The sequence below is a fragment of the Carcharodon carcharias genome, chromosome 5 (assembly GCF_017639515.1).
Source record: "Carcharodon carcharias isolate sCarCar2 chromosome 5, sCarCar2.pri, whole genome shotgun sequence".
NCBI classification, from domain to species: Eukaryota; Metazoa; Chordata; class Chondrichthyes; order Lamniformes; family Lamnidae; genus Carcharodon; species Carcharodon carcharias.
Window position 1 is genome coordinate 39966349 of NC_054471.1, and position 18467 is coordinate 39984815.

The 18467-nt window shown below is 41.6% G+C and overlaps 1 protein-coding gene across 4 annotated transcripts in view; it reads right to left on the reverse strand.

Annotated features, from left to right (window-relative positions):
* acoxl (acyl-CoA oxidase-like) overlaps nt 1-18467 on the reverse strand; it is a 406862-nt gene that overhangs the window by 298538 nt on the left and 89857 nt on the right. For all 4 annotated transcript variants that reach the window (XM_041187832.1, XM_041187834.1, XM_041187831.1 and 1 more), the window contains one exon: nt 8711-8745. In XM_041187832.1, coding sequence (XP_041043766.1) covers nt 8711-8745 — 35 coding nt within the window. The remainder of the gene's footprint in view (nt 1-8710; nt 8746-18467) is intronic.

The following is an 18467-nucleotide window of genomic DNA, read 5'->3' on the forward strand; positions in this document are numbered from 1 at the left end:
CTGAAGACCGATGAGTTCAGTAATCAGCACTGCATGCATATGTATATATTTTTATATATTTGTTTTAAATGTAAAAGATGACTGGAAATTAGTTACAATATTGCAGGCTCATTGATGGACTAGACACGACTTTACCTATTTATAATATACACAACAGGTTTTCAATGAAATCTCTCTTTCTTGAGAAGGTTCTTAGCCAGAGGAACTCAGCTAAGCTGCTTCCACCCAAGTGGAAAAAAGTTTATTTTCTCACTACATGTAGGAGAAATTTGACGTATAGAACATTATTTAAAAGAAAGCTACATGTATTAACAAGTGGCATAAGTATACTACAAGAAAAGTCAATGAGAATAGGCTATTGATCTGGTAAAGATTCCCTCTCTTACATCATTTCTCTCCATTATTACAGCCAACTGCACACTAAACAAAGATTTCAAGCATCTGCAATTTATTAGAATGCTTGAAGAGATTTCCAACATTTACTGCATCTTGCCTTTCACACACTGAACAACCTTGTTTTCATCTCCACTACCCCACAGGCTAATTGTTCCTACTATTGTTTACTCTTCAAAGAGAAGAAATTCATGCCAACATTCCTTAATTTCTCTTTCAGCTTCTCCCATATTACATGCTGTCACCACATTCTTGCCAACATCCCCTTTAAATTGGATTTTCATTCCTTCAAATCCATGTCCCCTGGCCCTACTTTTCTGAGGTTCTAACATACCTCATGGGTGGCTGTGATCGACAACATAGAACTTGCATTTAGATTGTGTTTTTCTTGACCTAAGAACACCCCACAGCACTTCACAACCAATAAAGTACCTTTGAAGTGCAGTCACTACTATAATGTAGGAAAACACAACAGCTAATTTGCATTTGGGAAGGCCTCACAAGTCACAATGAGAAAAATGACCAGTTCATCAGTGTTGTAATATAGGTTCTTTAGATGAGTCAATGATGAGATCTTGAGACTTGTATATTTAAACATGAACCGTTTATTGTTAAACTTTAACTATTTACAGATCCCAAGTTACTGTCCTGCATGGTGCTGCTACCTCCATACAGGCTGGTTCCAGAGTATTCTTTCTAGATTGTCCTCTCAGTCTATTACCATATGACTCTGTACATCATACAGGGGTGGTACTATTCTCCAGTCCCACATTTATCCTTGTTCTGCCAAGCACCTTTACATTACAGCACATACAACAATCAGTTTTAGTTTTGTTAGTTGAGCAATAAATGTTGGCCAGGACACAAAACTCCCCACCTCCTCACTGGATAGCACCCTGGGATGTTTCACACCTACCTGAAGGATGAGACATTAAATCGTCTGCTCAATCATTGCTGTCCCCCTCCAGTACTACTATGTCAACCTCATCATCAGCTGTCCTTCAATTCAAGGATGATGTCTACTCAGGGTCTCAAGTTTCTGCCATGGGTCTTCACGTGACTGAACAGGTCAATTCCCGACCAGCATATCTTTGGGTACTTTGGGCAGGACATCCCATGAGTTAGTGCGATCTGCAGTGCAGGATTTGCTTCCTTTTCTTACATTCCCTACCGCCTCCCTGCCTCATCATTAAGACGTTGGGACTCAAAGCCTGGTGCAGCTTACATACAAATATATGAATTAGGAGCAGGAGTAGGCCATTCAGCCCTTTGGCCTGCTCCACCATTTGATAAGACCGTGGCTGATCTGATTGTGGTCTCAACCTTGCTTTCTTGTCTACCCCCTTTACCCTTCAACTCCCCTGATGGACAAGTTGCCGCCATTTCTGAACGACTGGTAGCAAGTTCCTCCCAGTCATTAATGTCAATGCTGTGCTTCAAGGAGAGCTTCAGAGTGTCTTTGAAACATTTTGTTTGTCCTCCCCTGAAACGTTGGCCATTTGACAGTTGAGAAAACAAAATATGATTTGGGAGGGGGGACAGTTTTTGGCCATCCGGATGCAGTGTCCAGTCCACTGAAGTTGATTTTGCAAGAGTTTTTCTGAATGCTTATGGTGCTGGCTTCAAGAAGGACATTAGCATTTGGTCGACGGTCCTCCCATTGAATCTGGAGGATGTGGCGAAGGCGTTGTCGATGGAAATTTCTCCAGCACTCTTATGTGCCAATGATACACAGTTCAGGTCTCACTGCAGTACAGGAGCGTGGTGATGACAACCTTTCTGTATGCTAAAGACTTTTGTTGACTTGCAGAGGTATTTGCTGTCAAACAATCAGTTTGTAAAGGCTGACCTGGCACAGTTGATCTGGTGTCAGATCTGCTCATTGATGGTGGACCTTTGAGAGAGAAGGTTGCCACAGTATGGGAAGTAGTCAACATATTGCAGAGATTCTCCTTCAACATATATGGGAGGGTGGAATATTTAGTTGACCAAATGCTGGTTGATACATGAATTTTGCTTTGGCAACATTCAAGGACAGGCCGAGTTTCTTGTATACAGAATTGGAAAGATCAAGGGTGACTTGCAAATCTGGTGCAGAGTGGGCAACAATGTGCAGTCATCCACAAACCATAGAACTTGTATAGTTGTGGAGGCCAGTTTAGTTTTGGCACGAAGGTGACTTAGGTTAAAGAGTTTTCCATCTAGATGGTATTTAATACTGACAACAGAGAGCAGTTGATCTTTGACAAGGTGACTAGCCACTGACAGGTAGATTGTAAATATTATGGGGGCTATTACACACAACCTTGCTTCACTTGGTCTGGATTTTGAAGGCATCTGTTTCAGATCTTCCACTCAAGACAGTTGCAGCCAAAGCATCATCAGGCAATTGCAGGAATGTGATGTATTTTCTTAGACAAAAAAGTCTTTGGAGCACAGTCCACAGAGCCTCACGATTTACCAAGTCAAATGCTCTAGTCAAGTCAATGAATCAGGGATGCAAAAATTGTAACTATCTTCAAGAAGGGAGATAAATCATGCTGTGGAAACTATTGAGCTATTTCACTCTTGTCTATAGCAGGGGAAACTCTGACACACAATTCTCCTGAATCACCTACTACCTATAGCTAAGGAAATCCTTCCATTGTGTCAACCTAGATTATGTTCTCAAGGCCTGGTGTGTACATCAAATCTAAGACCTCCTGTCTCAGAGGCAAGAAAGCTACCCCTGAGCCAAGGCTGACCCCTCCATTTCTACTCATTCAGCAGACCAAGACTCACTTGTGACTTTGTGGCAGCTGCTTAGTAAAGATTTCACTGCCAGTCAGGAGGTATCCTTTAAATTGAAAGCAAAAATTAACAGTGATGAAACTTGTAAGCAGAGTGATGAGACAGAACATGAAAAATCTATATTTAGTTTCTGATTGCCTTTCAAAAGGTCATTTTAGAAAGGAAATACACATCTGGAGCCCAGAAAAACAAAATTGAACAATTAAAAGTCAAAATTGTCAAAAGTAACTTTATCTGTATCATCTCTCAGCAAACAAATCTCTCACCTCGTTAAAGATTAGCTGCAACACCTTGTGTCTGGGAGAACTTGTGGGATCATTTTGTTATTGTAAATGAAGTGATAAATACAAATGCAAACTTTCAGTTCATAAAGTTAGGAACAGCAGCAAAATCTGCAATAAATTCTCGCATGCAATACAATAAAATGCCAAGATAAATATACCTACTTACTCTGGACCCTTTATTAATTAAATGGAATTATTTTTCTTTTAAAAAGAGATTTTTGATCTGGACAAACCAAGGGTGCAACACATTGAGATACTTTTCACCAACACGCACCCAAAATGTACATAGGTTAATCAAAAAATAGGCTGTTGAATGTGGAAAATATTTTACGAGGGAATTACCTCAAAACCCACGAGCAACAAAGCCGTAGGTGGATTATGCACCCTGTTGCCACATGAAATATTTTCCACAGCAAGTAGTCTAAAGTGCAGTGTTCTACTTCAGTCATGCCTTCTTACACCACGAGGAAACTATTTACCATAGTGAATTAAGGTTCACATTTGGTCATTATTTGGTGCAAGACTTCGACCAGCTAATTTCAGTCAATGGATTTGTACATCTAAACACAATAAAAACAAGCACCAACAAACATGAAAAATAATGCAACTTACACTTAGGTTGCACTTTTAACTAGCAATTCTATCCCAAAATACTAGGGACATAATTTTGGAGAGGCTTTTGAAAACGAAGCAAATGCAAAGGAGCTACAGTTGCAAAGGATACAACATAAAGGTAGCCTTTGTGTTGTGCGAAGGATGAAAACCAGAGAGAATGGATTTGAATAAGGAGTTCACCAAGAGTTGAGCACAAAGTTGGTGGCAACGATGAGAGGAGAGGTTAGATCAAACTGTTAGTTATCCCTCCCACTATTTTCCTTTGCTCCGAATCTATTTTTGCCTGATTACACTTCTATGAAGCTCTTTGGGAGTTCTTCAACATTAGAGGCACTTAGAAACAAGTTGTTATTCAATTGAGAATAAGTTGCTGGTAGATTAAGGAGCAGGTTGACATGCATCATACAGATGAGATCCACAACAGCTTGGGCTCTGAACATGGCTGAATGTTGGGCAAAGTAACTTTGGTCCCCTGTCAGAGGAAAGAGGGGGAGCAATAGAATAGGAAGAAGATGGAGAAATTAATCCCCAGAAAACAATGTGATGTGTCAGGAAAGAGAGATGAGGCAGTTGGGTTTGCTACTCCAGGATAGTTACCAACAGGTGCCTCAGTGACAGTAGATACGGTTTGGAGCAGAGCAAAAGTAAGGAGACAACAAGCGTGATCAAGCAGAGAAGTAGCAATTAACAAGGTGGAGTCCCAATAGAGGCATGCTGTAGATACTAGAAGTAGGAAAAAATCAAGAGGAGCAGAGCAGAACTAACAACATGGAAAGGTGAGATGAAGGAGTTCAAGCCTGGAGAGCCAATAGGTGCACAAGTGGACACCAAGAGGTAGCAGACCTGATTTGCAGGTGCAGGCCATAGAAAAAGATAAACTTACCTAATGCAGACGCTTAAGAGTTACATTTTAAAAAGTGCCTTACAAGTTGCAAGATGTCCCAATGTACATTAGAGGAGGAGCTATGATCTTAAATATAAAAACTGTTCTCTGGGTATGTGTGATGCTAATAAGGCTGGATTGATTGCCCATTTCCAGTTACACCAAAAACCTGGTGTTGGGCCTAGCCTGAATCTCTGGAGTCCTTGGAGCAATAGTGTTCCCACAATGTCAGCTGTGCTTCAATGTTAGCACTCTTGCCTGAGTCAGAAGGTTGTGGGTTCAAATCTCACTCCATAGTGAGAATGCAAAAGTCCGAACTGACACTTCAATACTGAGGGAATACTGCACTGACTAAGGTGTTGTCTTTTGGATGAGAAATTAAATATGGTCCCCCGCCTGCTCGATCAGGTGGACATCAAAGATCCCATGGCACTATTTTAAAGAAAGGAGTTATCCCCAGAATCCTGGCCAATATTTATTAGCACCACAGAATTTCTGGTCATTATCACATTGCTGCTTGTGACAGCTCACAAATTGGCTGCCAGATTTATTACATTGCAACAGTGACTACAGTTCAAAGTACTTGCTTTGGGTGTTTTGAAGTCATGAAAGGCACTACATAAGTGAAAGTCTTTCTTTCTACAATAGGATAATTTGGACCATTCCAGAATATTGATCCAGTGATGATGTAAGAACAGCAATATATATGGATACAGTCTGACTTAACATTCCATACCATCACTGCTCTTATCCAGTTACTGATTGGAGGGTAGGAAGATGCTGTCGAAGTAACCTTGGTCAGTTTTGGTGTGTATCCTCTTTATCATATCCTACTGCAGTGGCCAGTAATGAATCAACCACATTGCTGTGGGTCTGGAGTCAGATGTCGCTCAGACCAGGTAAGGATGCAGATTTCCTTCCCTAGAGGACATTAGTGAACCAGATGGGCTTTTACAACAATCGATGATAGTTGTCATGGTCTCCATAACTGAGCCTAGCTTTTTTATATTCCAGATTTATTAGCCAAGTTTAAATTTCACCAGCTGCCACGGTGGGATTTGAACCCATGTCCCCTCACATTAGCCTGGACCTTTGGATTACCAGTCAAGTCACTTTACCACTTTTTTTTTTTATTCGGTCGCTGGCTAGGCCAACATTTATTGTCCATCCCTAATTGTCCATGTTCAGAGGGCATTTCTAAGAGTCAACCACATTTCTGTGGGTCTGGAGTCACATGTAGGCCAGCAGATTTCCTTCTCTAAAGGACATTAGTGAACCAGATAGATTTTTTTTTAATGACAATTGACAATGGTTTCATGGTCATCATTAGACTTTTAATTCCAGCACTATCTGCTGTGGTGGGATTTGAACCTGGGTCCCCAGAGCATTACCCTGGGTCTCTGGATTACCAGTCCAGTGACAATACCACTACACCACCACCTCCCCTAAATATCACTGTGCCATCATCTCCTCTGTTGGCTGGTTGGTGCAGCTTTACTCATTGAGGCAAGTAGTTCCATCACATACCTGATTGATAGTGAGAACCACTTATTGCACAATGCCTGCCTCTACCCTGTTCTTGTATTCAGTAGCATTGCTTTAAGTTCATTCCAATTGATAAAGTCAACATCTTGATGGCAGGAACTTGGTGACTGTGATGCCACTGAAGATCAGGAGGAGATGGCCAGGCTCTCTCTTATTCACTTCTTTTAATATTAAATATTAGGTGACACTCGCAAGGCAATTGTACACTCCCATTGACCTAAGGGCACTAAGAACAACCACAGTATCGAGCTGGATTCAAGTATTGGCCGATGTATGGCAGTTTCCTCTTCTGAAAAACCAGCAGCTTTCCATGGTCATTTTCTTAGCTCATCAATTACCAGATTTAATGAATTCAATTTCACAACTTGCCATTTTGGGATTTGAACACAGCCCCTGGATTGTTGGTTGAGTGGCATCAACACTGGACACTGGACCAAGACACTTGTTGGTATGAATGTTTCATGCCCTTATCAAGGCAAACTTTGTCCTGCTATGAGCTTTCTTGGACTATTTCATTATAGCAGGAGTTACAAATGAAGTTGAACACTGTGGAATTGCCAGTGAGCCACCCCACTCAGATTTTACTATAGAGGATAGATCATTGAAGAAGCAGCTGAGGACAATTGCCTAAAAAACACCTGCAGTAATATCCAGTGGTAACTACAACCACAGCCATCTTTCTTCTGTCAGGTATGACCCCAGCTACAGGAATATTTTCTCTTGGAACTCCATTGACCTTGGTTTTCTGAAGTAAATCTCCTTGGAGTTTTGGTCAGCCAACTGCTACCTTGATGTCTTGATGTGACATACAACCACTCTGACATACCGTCCGGCATTTATCCCAAGTGTCCATGTTTCGATCAAGGCTCTGATGAGTCTAGAGCCAAGTGATTTTGGCAGAATGCGAACTGGGCATTAATGGTTATTAATGATTATGTGTCCCCTGTTGGTATTAATGATTCCTTTAATTATTTTTCTGGTGGTTGGGAAGGGTCCGATAGGGCAGTAAGTGGCAGAATATTCTGTTTTTTGTGGATAGGAAATATACAGGCAATTTTCTACACTGTCAGGTGGATGCTAGCTTGGATAGACTAGCTTGGGTGAACATGTCTTCAATACTACAGACAGGATGTTATCAAGCCCATAGCTTTTGCTGGGTGAAGTAATCTCAAGCTGCTTCTCAAATGTCCCATAAATATTGACATGGGATGAGGGGAAAAATTCAGAAAGGATAAAAATATAAGTAAAAAAAGTGAGAAAAATTGGAAGGTGTGTTTATAGGATGTCACAGGGTAAGAAAACACAGCTTTCTGACCACTATAATAATCCTAATATTCTGTCACCTCCTCTGTGCGGCCCTCAACCTCCCCATCAAATTTTGATACCAAAATCATTTAAAAAGTGAATTCATTAAAAATACAAAGACAGTTGACCAAAATGCTGCTGGCAGGCTCAGGTGAAGTACATTACAAATTCCAGCTCCATATCATTGTAATATTCTGTAATGCCAAATTTATTGATTCATGCAGAAAGACATCCATCACCGCATTAGTTATCCAGCATTATAACAAATTGCTCCCTCAAAACAAGCCATTTTAAAGTTTGCAACATAGTTTGAATATGAAGGCAAGGATGGCCAGGCATTTAAAAACACGTCTGTAGTTTGCTACCAGTTTAGGCATTTTGCCTCCCTTCTGATCGGATTATCCCTTCTAACTTTCTATTTAAAAATTACTACACTACCTTATGTTTCGCAGTGCAATTATAGCACTCTTCTGTACATGAAAAAAATCATAAGCTATTTGCAAGATTCAATTCTTGTGGAGTTACACAACCACCCACGAGGAAGTGGATCTTTCTTGTGTAGGTGGTAAAAGTTGGGGGAGTGCAATGGGGAGCTACGCACTCTCTGTCAGGGGGTTTCTGGGGATGCCAGGAAATTAGCCATGGTGGTTTCTGAACCTACAAATGCAGACACATGCTTTGCCCTGTCATGTAAAGTTATTGCTTGCAATAAAAATGAAGGCCATTATATTGAGCAACAGCTAAAATTTAATACATGGAAGGAATGAGTCAGCAAAGCACAGTTTGTACTTCCCCTTTTCATCTCCAGAAAATAAACCACAACTTTAAGAAATCTGATTTTTTTTCTGCCCCTTCTCCATGTAAACAAAGATTCAAAAGTATTTGTCGGATTTACCTGTGGCTGTAACGAATGGCGATTGTCAGTCCAAGCTGAAAATGCAAAAAGGGACATGTTATATTAGCACATTTTCAGAATGTCCCAAACTGATTCATAGCCAATGAATTACTTAAATACAAGTACAGCAGTCAATTTGCAAATTGCAAATGGGGTGAATAACCAATTAATCCATTTAAGTTGTGATATTAGCTAAGGTAGGAATGTTGGCCAGGACACTGGAGAAACATTCTGCCCTTCTTTAAATAATGTCACAGGATATTTCACATTCACTCGATGGGGCCTCCATTTAATAATACACTTTCAACATGCATATTCCTTCGGTAATTCCCTCAAGTATCAACCCAGATTATGTGCTTGGATTGTGCCACTTGTCTTGGACCCACAACATTCTGAGTTAAAGGTGAGAACGTTATCAGCTATTCCATTTTGATACTAAGCAGTGTTCAATCCAATCATCCAATGGATACAATCAATACTTCATGCAAATTTACTTTAGCCAAAAATTTACTATAGATTGGAGCCCCAGGATTCCAAACTTCCATAGCTACTGGGAATATTATGAATAAAAATACAGAAAACACACAGACCCAATAACCTGTATTTATATAGCAACTTTAAGGCAGTAAAATATCCCAACTCAATTCACAGAATGCATAATGAGGCTTGGCTGAGAGCCGAGACAACCATGATACTGCTGAAACAGCTGAGCCCAAGAGAAACATTGCTTGATTGACAGCTCTAGTTCTCTGATCTCTTCTGTCAATTACACAATGTTTATTTACACAAGATTAAGAGGTTTCAATAGCTTGCAGTTTCTGCTATTGAAAGCTTAAAAGGTCTGGATGATTGAGACTTTTATGGGCTTGTAGTACAAGGAGTTTTTTTTGTAAGTAAGTGGAAAGTAATAAATGAATAACTTTTTTTTAAAAAGATTTTTCCTACACATTCTACTATCAATATAAGCTTCATTAACTCCATACCTTGTATAGTGGGTGAATGGGCATAGAAGTGCCATGGTTTGGCACGGGGGGGGCAGCATGAGGGGCCAGAAGGGGTGGGGGGGGTATAGCCTTCCATGCAGAGGCATAAACCTTTAAAAAGGCACCCTCATGACATCTCTGAGATGCCTCTTTGAAAAGCTGGCTCAATTCCATGAAAATTACAGAGGGCCAAGGCATGCCTATCCCAGCAATGGAGCCGTCTGCATCAGGACAGCAGGATGCGGGCTCGCAACCTGAGCCAGTCTGCATTCTAGAAAGGCACTTTTGAAAATTGGAAACCCCAGGAAAGGGGTTGGGATTCCCGGAATCGGGACCTGCCCGCCGTTTTTAAAAGGCTCCCAAGTCATCCCAATTTGGTGAAAATCCAGGCCGGTGTTTCAGTTCTGATGAAAGATTACACAGCTAAAACATTTGGCATAGTATTATGGTGTCCCAGGATCAGGATGGCAGACGGGGGAGGAATGTAAAATTGGGTGCCATGGCAGGCTTATCACCTGCCCTTCAGGTATTTTACCTGCAGAGGAGGCGTCGAGCTCACCCATGGACCAATTGTGGCCCTTAAGTAGCCAATTAATGGCCACTTAAAGGCCTCCTCCAGCCACTGCTGGGATTTTTCCCCATAGTAGGGGAGGGCCACAACAAGCATCCAGGCAACTAGGTGACGTGATCTATGCCCTTCAGATACTTTTCATTTTCTTAAACCTTCCAATCTAAAGAATAATAATTCCCATTCTCATCCAGCAGAAATACTATGAAACTAAAACTGACTAGCTTCATGTCCTTTGGGTCACAAAAGATGGGAACATGTGAATGCATTTCTCCAGATTTAATTTTTAAAAGATTTTTAAATCTTCTCTTAAAACATCCTCTACTTTATGATGTTTCATCTTGCATTTAACTCCAACACATCAAAACCTGCATCAGGTCTAGCCTGAGTGCCCAGCCAGTTCAACTGGCCAATCAAGTTTAGTCATTATTGTCGTCAGTCCCTCGAAATGGGGGTGACGACTACCAGGCTTCTTGATTTGTGTGTCCTCAGATGACTCGGCAAGTCAATCTTGGAGCCACAGGTCATTGGGCAGAGAGGACAAGAGTTGCTCTGAGGGAGTCCTCAAACCAGAGTTCTGCTCTCTTGCTTTCCTCTTTCGTTGCTTCTTTGCTGCAGAGTTTATGTGGTCAGTTTCTGGCTGCGCTGCAACTTGTTGGATTAGGCACTCCCACATGGTATGGTTCGTGGCAATTCCTTCCAAGGACCGACGTCAATTTGCCCCTTTTTCAATTACGTTTTCAGGATTTCTTTAAAACATTTTCTCTGTTCTCCTTAAGATTTGTTTGTCCTTAATTTATGAAAAAAGAATCTGTTGGGGATGCCAATTATTTAGTATGCAGATAATGTTTCAGATCAGCAGAGCTGATTTTACATGGCCATGTGTAGTAATTAAAGCACGCATGTAGTTGCTGCTGAGTATATTGTAAATAAACTTAATGTTTCTACTTAAGAAGCTGTCTGCAAATCAACTCTATTACAAATAGGCGACTTGGCCACCCTACAACAAACTGGTAATGAGGATAAAACAGCAGAAATCAAATTAAATTGAAATCGTCACTGGAGCTCACCCAGAGATTCTGAGCATCAAAATCTATTAAAATAGCAGAAGATATATTTACTCAGAATGCCACAATTTGGGAGAATCGATCCTTTTGAGCTAGCAACGGACAATTGGTCTCAGTATATTCAAGCGAATGAAATTACGGGGGAAGAGAATAGATGAGCGATTCTCTTGAGTACTTGTGGGAACAAAAGCTACAGTTTGATTTGAAGTTTGACAGCACCCTGTGCCCTAGATTCAAAGAATTTTGTATAATTAGTGGATCTCGTGAAGGGACATTTTCAACCCAAGCCCTCAGTCATGATGCAGAGGCTCCGGTTCAATTCATGAAAAAGAGCCCTGAGTGAGACAATTGCATGCTACGTGGCAAGTTTGAAGCAGCTAATGGAATATTGTGAGTTCGGTAGGACTCTGAACGACATGCTCAGAGATCGTTTAGAGTGTGGTGTGAAAGAGGACATTATTCAGAGAAGATTATTGTCCGAAGTGAATCTGGATTTCAAGAAGGTGCTAGAGATAGCGCTGGCCATGGGAAGTGCTGTAAAAGATTTATAAGAAATGCAGGGTCCGCAAAATGGCGCCATCCTCAAAATCAGGCGAGAACCGTCAGCCAAAAGTGGCGTGATAAAGGGAGACTTTGCCGAGAAGTGGGAAACAGCCAAAGGATAAAGAAAAGTAACTTAGCAGCGAAATTGGATAATAGTTTTAATACAGGTGGAAACTATCAGTTTTTAGCGATTGGTAGTTTAAAAAAGTTGAATGCTACTATTGTCACAGAAATGGACATATAATGAGACAGTGTAAAGAAAGATTTAAGCAGGCTTGCAAACAAAAGAAACAGCCCAATGAAATCTATAATGTACAAGAGCCAGAAACAACAAATTCTGACATTTATTCATTGTTTAACATGAAAGTTGGGAAGACAGAGCCAATGTTTGTTAAAGTACAAGTGAATGGAAAACCAATAAAAATGGAAGTAGACACAGGCGCTTCCACTACTGTAATTGGACAACACACTTTCAGATAGCAGGTGAAGGGCCAAGCAACCTTGGGCGAGATTGGATTTTTGTTTATTCATTCATGGGATGTGGGCTTCACTGGCTGGGCCAGCATTTATTGCCCATCTCTAGTTGCACTTGAGCTGGTGGTGAAGAGCTACCTTCTTGAACTGCTGCAGTCCATGTGGTGTAGGCACACCCACAAAGCTGTTAGGGTGGGATTTTGACCCAGCGAAGTGAAGGAACAGTGATACATTTCCAAGTCTGGATGGTGGGTGACTTGGAGGGGAACTTCCAGATGGTGGTGTACCCATCTATCTACAGCCCTTGTCCTTCAAGATGGTAGTGGTCATGCGTTTGGAAGGTACTGTCAAAGGGGCCTTGGTGAATTCCTGCAGTGCTTCTTCTAGATGATACATACTGCTGCTGCTGTGCGTCGGTGGTGGAGGGAGTGAATGTTTGTGGATGTGGTGCCAATCAAGCGGGCTGCTTTATCCTGCATGACGTTGAGCTTCCTGAGTGTAGTGGGAGCTGCACTAATCCAGGCAAGTGGGGAGTATTCCATCACACTCCTGATGTGTGCCTTACAGATGGTGGACAGGCTTTGAGGAGTCAGGATGTGGGTTACTCATCACAGGATTCCTAGCCTCTGACCTGCTCCTGTAGCCACAGTATTTATATGGCTAGTCCAGTTCTGTTTCTGGTTAATGCTAACCCCCAGGATGTTGATAGTGGGGGTTCAGTGATGTTAATGCCATTGAATGTCAAAGGGTGATGGTTATTCTCTTTTATTGGAGATGGTCATTGCCTGGCACTTGTGTGATGCAAATGTTACTTGCCACTTGTCAGCCCAAGCCTGGATATTGTCCAGGTCTTGCTGCACTTGGACATGGACTGCTTCAGTACCTGAGGAGTTACACAATGTTCAGCAGCATTCACAATCATCAGCGAACATCCCTACTTCTTATCTTATGATGGAAGGAAGGTCATTGATAAAGCAGCTGAAGCTGGCTGGGCCAAGGAGACTACGCTGAGGAATTCCTGCAGTGATGTCCTGGAACTGAGATGACCGACCTCCAACAACCATAACCATCTTCCTTTGTGCTGGGTACGACTCCAACCAGTGGAGAGTTTTGCCCCTGATTCCCATTGACTAGCAGGAGGGACAACGTACACAAAGCTTGACATGAGTCATGCTTATCAGCAATTAGAATTAGATGACACCTCTCAGGAATATGTCACAATACCCACAAAGGGTGGTAGCATGCTTCCCTTTTGGTGTTTCCTCAGCCTTTACCATCTTTCAGAGAACAATGGAAAGCTTATTGCATGGACTTCCCCAGGTTGTAGTCTACTTAGATGGTGCCTGATAACAGGATTCACTGAAAAGGAACATTTGACTAACCTAGAGGAAGTCCTAAAATGCTTTTTACAAGCTGCGGTACGACTGAAAAAGGAAAAATGCACTTTGCAAGCAAAGGAAGTAATTATATTTGGGCCACTGGGTGGATTCACAGGGGCTACACCTGATTGAGGACAAGATTAACACCATAACAGAGGCACCTGCACCTCAGAACGCCTCATAACTTAAATCATTTTAGGAATGATTAATTACTATGGGCGATTTTAACTAATTTGTCTACAGTGCTGGACTCCCTGCATTTACTGCTTAGAAAAAACCAACGTTGGTCTTGAGAGGCACCCCAAAAAGAAGCTTTCTTGCAAGTGAAACAGTTGTTACACTCATCCAATAAGTTAATGCATTATGACCAGACAAAAGACTACGTGCTGACATGTGATGCACCTCTCTACGGAGCGGAAGCAGTACTATTTCATCAAATGGACGACGGCACAGAGTGGCCAACAGGTTATGTATCCAGGACGCTTACGACAGCTGAAAAAGGATATTCTCAGGTTGAAAAGGAAGGTCTGTCAATTGTTTTTGGTGTAAAAAATTCATCAGTACGTGCCATTTCACGGTTGTTTCAGACCACAAACCCTGTTGAGTTTGTTTAGTGCGGACAAGGCCATACCACCTGTTGCATCCTGTTCACACACTTGTAAGTGGCGGCCGATTTGGTACTAATGATAGAGTTGAGTAGCTGATGCTTCATAGGTAGAAACTCCGTTTATTTACAAAGGTACTCAGCAGCAACTAAACATGTCCTTAAATTGCAAACTATCTCTACACTCACCAACTACCAGCAACTGACTACAGACTACTAACTACAGAGGTAGCCTGCGCTACTCTGCTATTGGATACCAAGATCATGTGATCTTCCACAATAACATTCTTCTTAAAGGTATATTACACATCAGATTACCACATCCCTCCCCTTTTACTCAAACACATTTTATATTTACAATCACAAATTTCTCAAAATAGCAAAATATTTACACTGATAATTTACAAATTCCGTCTTTCTCAGGGTTTCCTTATGTGTGTAGAGCATCTCAGCTCTACAACTTCAGATGCCTTGTCAGGAACCTCCTTTTCCAGAGTTGCCTGAACATCAAGTGTTTTGGTGGCTTCCTGCAGATCTGTATGCTCCACTCTTGAAGGAACAAAGGATGTGTCTGTACTGGGTTGAGTTCTCTCAACAGGAAACACTGACCTGGTCGTGAACACTGGTGGATCATTTCTTGGTGATTTGGCTCCATATGCCACCTCCATATGGTAAGATAGAGGTCCAGTCACTGCACTTATTTCATCTGGTAACCACTTTGGTCCTTCTCCAAAGTTCTTCACGTATACCGTTTCTCCCACAGTAAATTACCTCTCGCGACTATGCCAGTTGTGTCTAATTTTCTGACTTCCCTGACTCCTTTCCACCTTCCCCCCTAAATTTGGCATTATTAAGCTCAATCTTGTCCTGAGATGGAGTTTCATCAATAACTCCGCAGGTATGATACCTGTTGTGTGAGAGGTGGTCCTACAATGAAAAAGAAAGCATGCTAGCTTGGTTATTAAGGAATCTCCAGCTAATTTCTTCATGCCAGCCTTGAATGTTTGAACTGCCCTTTCGGCCAGTCCATTTGAGGGAGGGTGGTATGGTGAAGTTTTCACATGAATGATATCATTGAGGCTAATAAACCACTGAAACTAAGTGCTCATAAATGCCCTGCCATTATCAGAAATGACTACTTCTGGTCGGCTGTTAATGGAAAACTTTGACGTAGTTTCTCAATTGTAGCAGAGGACGTTGGTGATTTCACCTCACATACGTCCATCCATTTTGAGTGGGCCATTAAGCAGAAACATTGTTCCCAAGAAAGGTCCAACATAGTCAACGTGCAACCATACCCAAGGTCTTCCTGGCCACTCCCAAGGGTGCAATGGAGCTGTTGAGGGTAACTTTTGTAGATGCTGACATTGCACACAATTCTTTACTAAACTCTATTTCACCATCCATCCCAGGCCACCATAGGTAGCTGCAAGCTATGGTCTTCATTTCGGAATATTCCTGGATGTGAGTTGTGTAGTTCAATTAGCAACAGCTCTCTTCCTTTTGGAGGTACTATCACTCGTGCTCCTCACGACAAGATATCATCCTGGCTGGTTATTTCATGTCTTCTGTTAAAGTACAGTTTCAATTCGTCAGATACAGGCTCTTGTGACCAACCATGAAGTGCTTGTTCTTGTACTTGTGATAGGACTGGGTCCCGACTTGTCCAGTCTCTGATCTGTCGAGCGCATACCGGTGATAAACCTAAGAAATTTAGCAATAAAACAAGTTCTTGCGGAACTGGGACTTCCTCATCCTTTTCTTGTAAAAGCAAATGACGAAATTCACCGGTGTTTGCGATTTGACTGCTGAGCCTATGTTCGAAAGTATATTCGTATGCTGCCAGGACTAAAGCCTTATTTGTGTTTCTTGTCTTCTTTCTACGTGCCTTCTTCTTTCTAGCGCTGACTTTAGTCTCAGCCTTCTTTTTGGTTTCAATATTAGCCAGACTAATCTCAGGTGCAAACTCAACTTGAGTGAACTCAGTGGTCAAGTCTCCCAGGATTTCATCATCTGTCTGCTTCTTAGAAAATTCTGAGACTTTTGCCTCCAAAACCTCTTTCGCTTCACGTAGCTGATTCTTCAGCTCTTCCATCTCTTTTTTCTATTTGTTTGCTGCCTCTTGGAAAAGTAAGCATTGTTGTGTCTTCTCTGCCAACTTATCCTTCAGTTTGGTCAGAGAGTGCTGAATTCTTTCCGTTCCTCTTTCTACTTTTCCGGTGGTACAAACTTTGACCTGAGGGAATCTTGTAGTGTGTGAAGGTCTTTCAGCAGGTTTTCCTTTTCCTTTCGGAGGTTTCTCACCTCATCTCGAACACTGCCTTTACACACTCCTTTTCCAAAGCAGAAACGCTTCCCGCTTCATTTTGGAATCTCAAGGTTGATTTCCCTTAGCCAGTTTCGTCACTGGAGGCTTGGTCACTGCCTCCCAATGCCAACACTGGTCACTTTACCGATTGGTTCCCATAATGGACAGTTGTTCTACTTATGCCTTTGACTTGGATGTCTTCAACCATGTATGTTTTTAATTGGGCAGTTGTTTCGTCCAAATTAAATTGATGTTCACCATTACTCAGATATTTGAAGGTATGTTCCCCATTTACTATAGTGAAAGCTCCTGCGTCCACTTCTATTCGAACAGGTCTACCATTCACTTTCACTGTTATATAGATTGTATAACTTGAAGGTTGGAAGAACAGAACTATGAATAAATACCTGAATCTGTTGCTTCAGGCTCTTCTACATTGTAGATCTCACTGTTTATTTTCTCTTGTTTAAAAGTCTGCTTGACTCTTTCCTTGCACTGTCTCAGTGTCCATTTTTATGGCAATAAAAACATTCTTTTTTTATATAAAGTGCCAATCATTGAAAGATTGTTTGTCTCCACCTCTGTTAATATTACTCCTTGTTTTTGTTGCTAAGTCATTTTTTCTCATTTTCCTGCTAGCGGGGGCTATTTCCCACCTCTCGGCAGACTCCTGCATTTTTGCGCCCTTTTTGGCTGGGGCTTCCTGCCCGATGTGGAGGTCGGCGCCATTTTGTGCTCCCTATATGGCTTTCAAATCTCTTACTATACTTTCCTTGGCCAATGTTATCTCTAGTGCCTTCTTGAAATCCATACTTGTTTCAGATAACAATCGCTTCTGAATCGTGTCCTTATTCACACCACACACTAAAACGATCTCTAAGCATATTGTTTAAGGATGTACCAAACTCACAATGCTCCATTAATTGCTTCAAGCTTGCCACGTAGTTTGCAACTGTCCTCTTTGCAACTTGAACCTTAGCACCATTACTGAGGGCTTTGGTTGGTAAAGGCCTTTTGCCAGGTCCAATTCATCAAAATTTCTCGAGAGTGGGGCACTGGGTTACAGCAAACTTTGAATCAAGTCATAAGTCTTATTCCGACATGTACTTAAGAGGATCAGCCGGCTCTACTCTTCCCCTGTAGTCTCATTTGCTTGGAAAAAGGACAAGAGACGCTCAATGTAGTGGGACCAATTGTCCGTGGCTGGATCGAAAGGGTCAATTCTTCCAAATTGCGGCATGCTGTGAGGAGATTACTTCGATGATTTGAACAGAACTTTGCTGTGTGAGGTACAGTGCCGATTTTGTTTCTCTTGATTCCCTATGTTTATTTGTTTAATCTTTGTTGCCAGTTGGATCCTGTTTGCACGCTTGTTCTAAGTGATGGCCGATTTGGTACTAATGATAGAATTGAGTAGCAGACACTTCACAGGTAGAAACTCTATGTTAATTTACAAAAGTACTCAGCAGCAACTAAACATGTGCTTATACTTAAAACTCTTATCTCTACACTCTCCAACTACAGGCTACTAGCCCGTGCTACTCTGCCAATGGATATTAAGATCATGTGATCTTCCCCAAAACATTCTTCTTAAAGATATATTACACATCAGGTTACACACCACCCTCAGCCTCAGCAAGAATACAATGGTGGTCCCTAATTTTGGCAGCTTATAAATACATAGAATTCGTACATAGGCCTGGCATTCAAATCGCAAACGGCGATGCCCTGAGTCATTTGCCCTTACAAGAGAATAATGAGCATGTCCCAGTTCCACAGGAGCTCGTTTTACCGTTAAATTTTCTAGATCCCTCGCCAGTATGTACCAGAC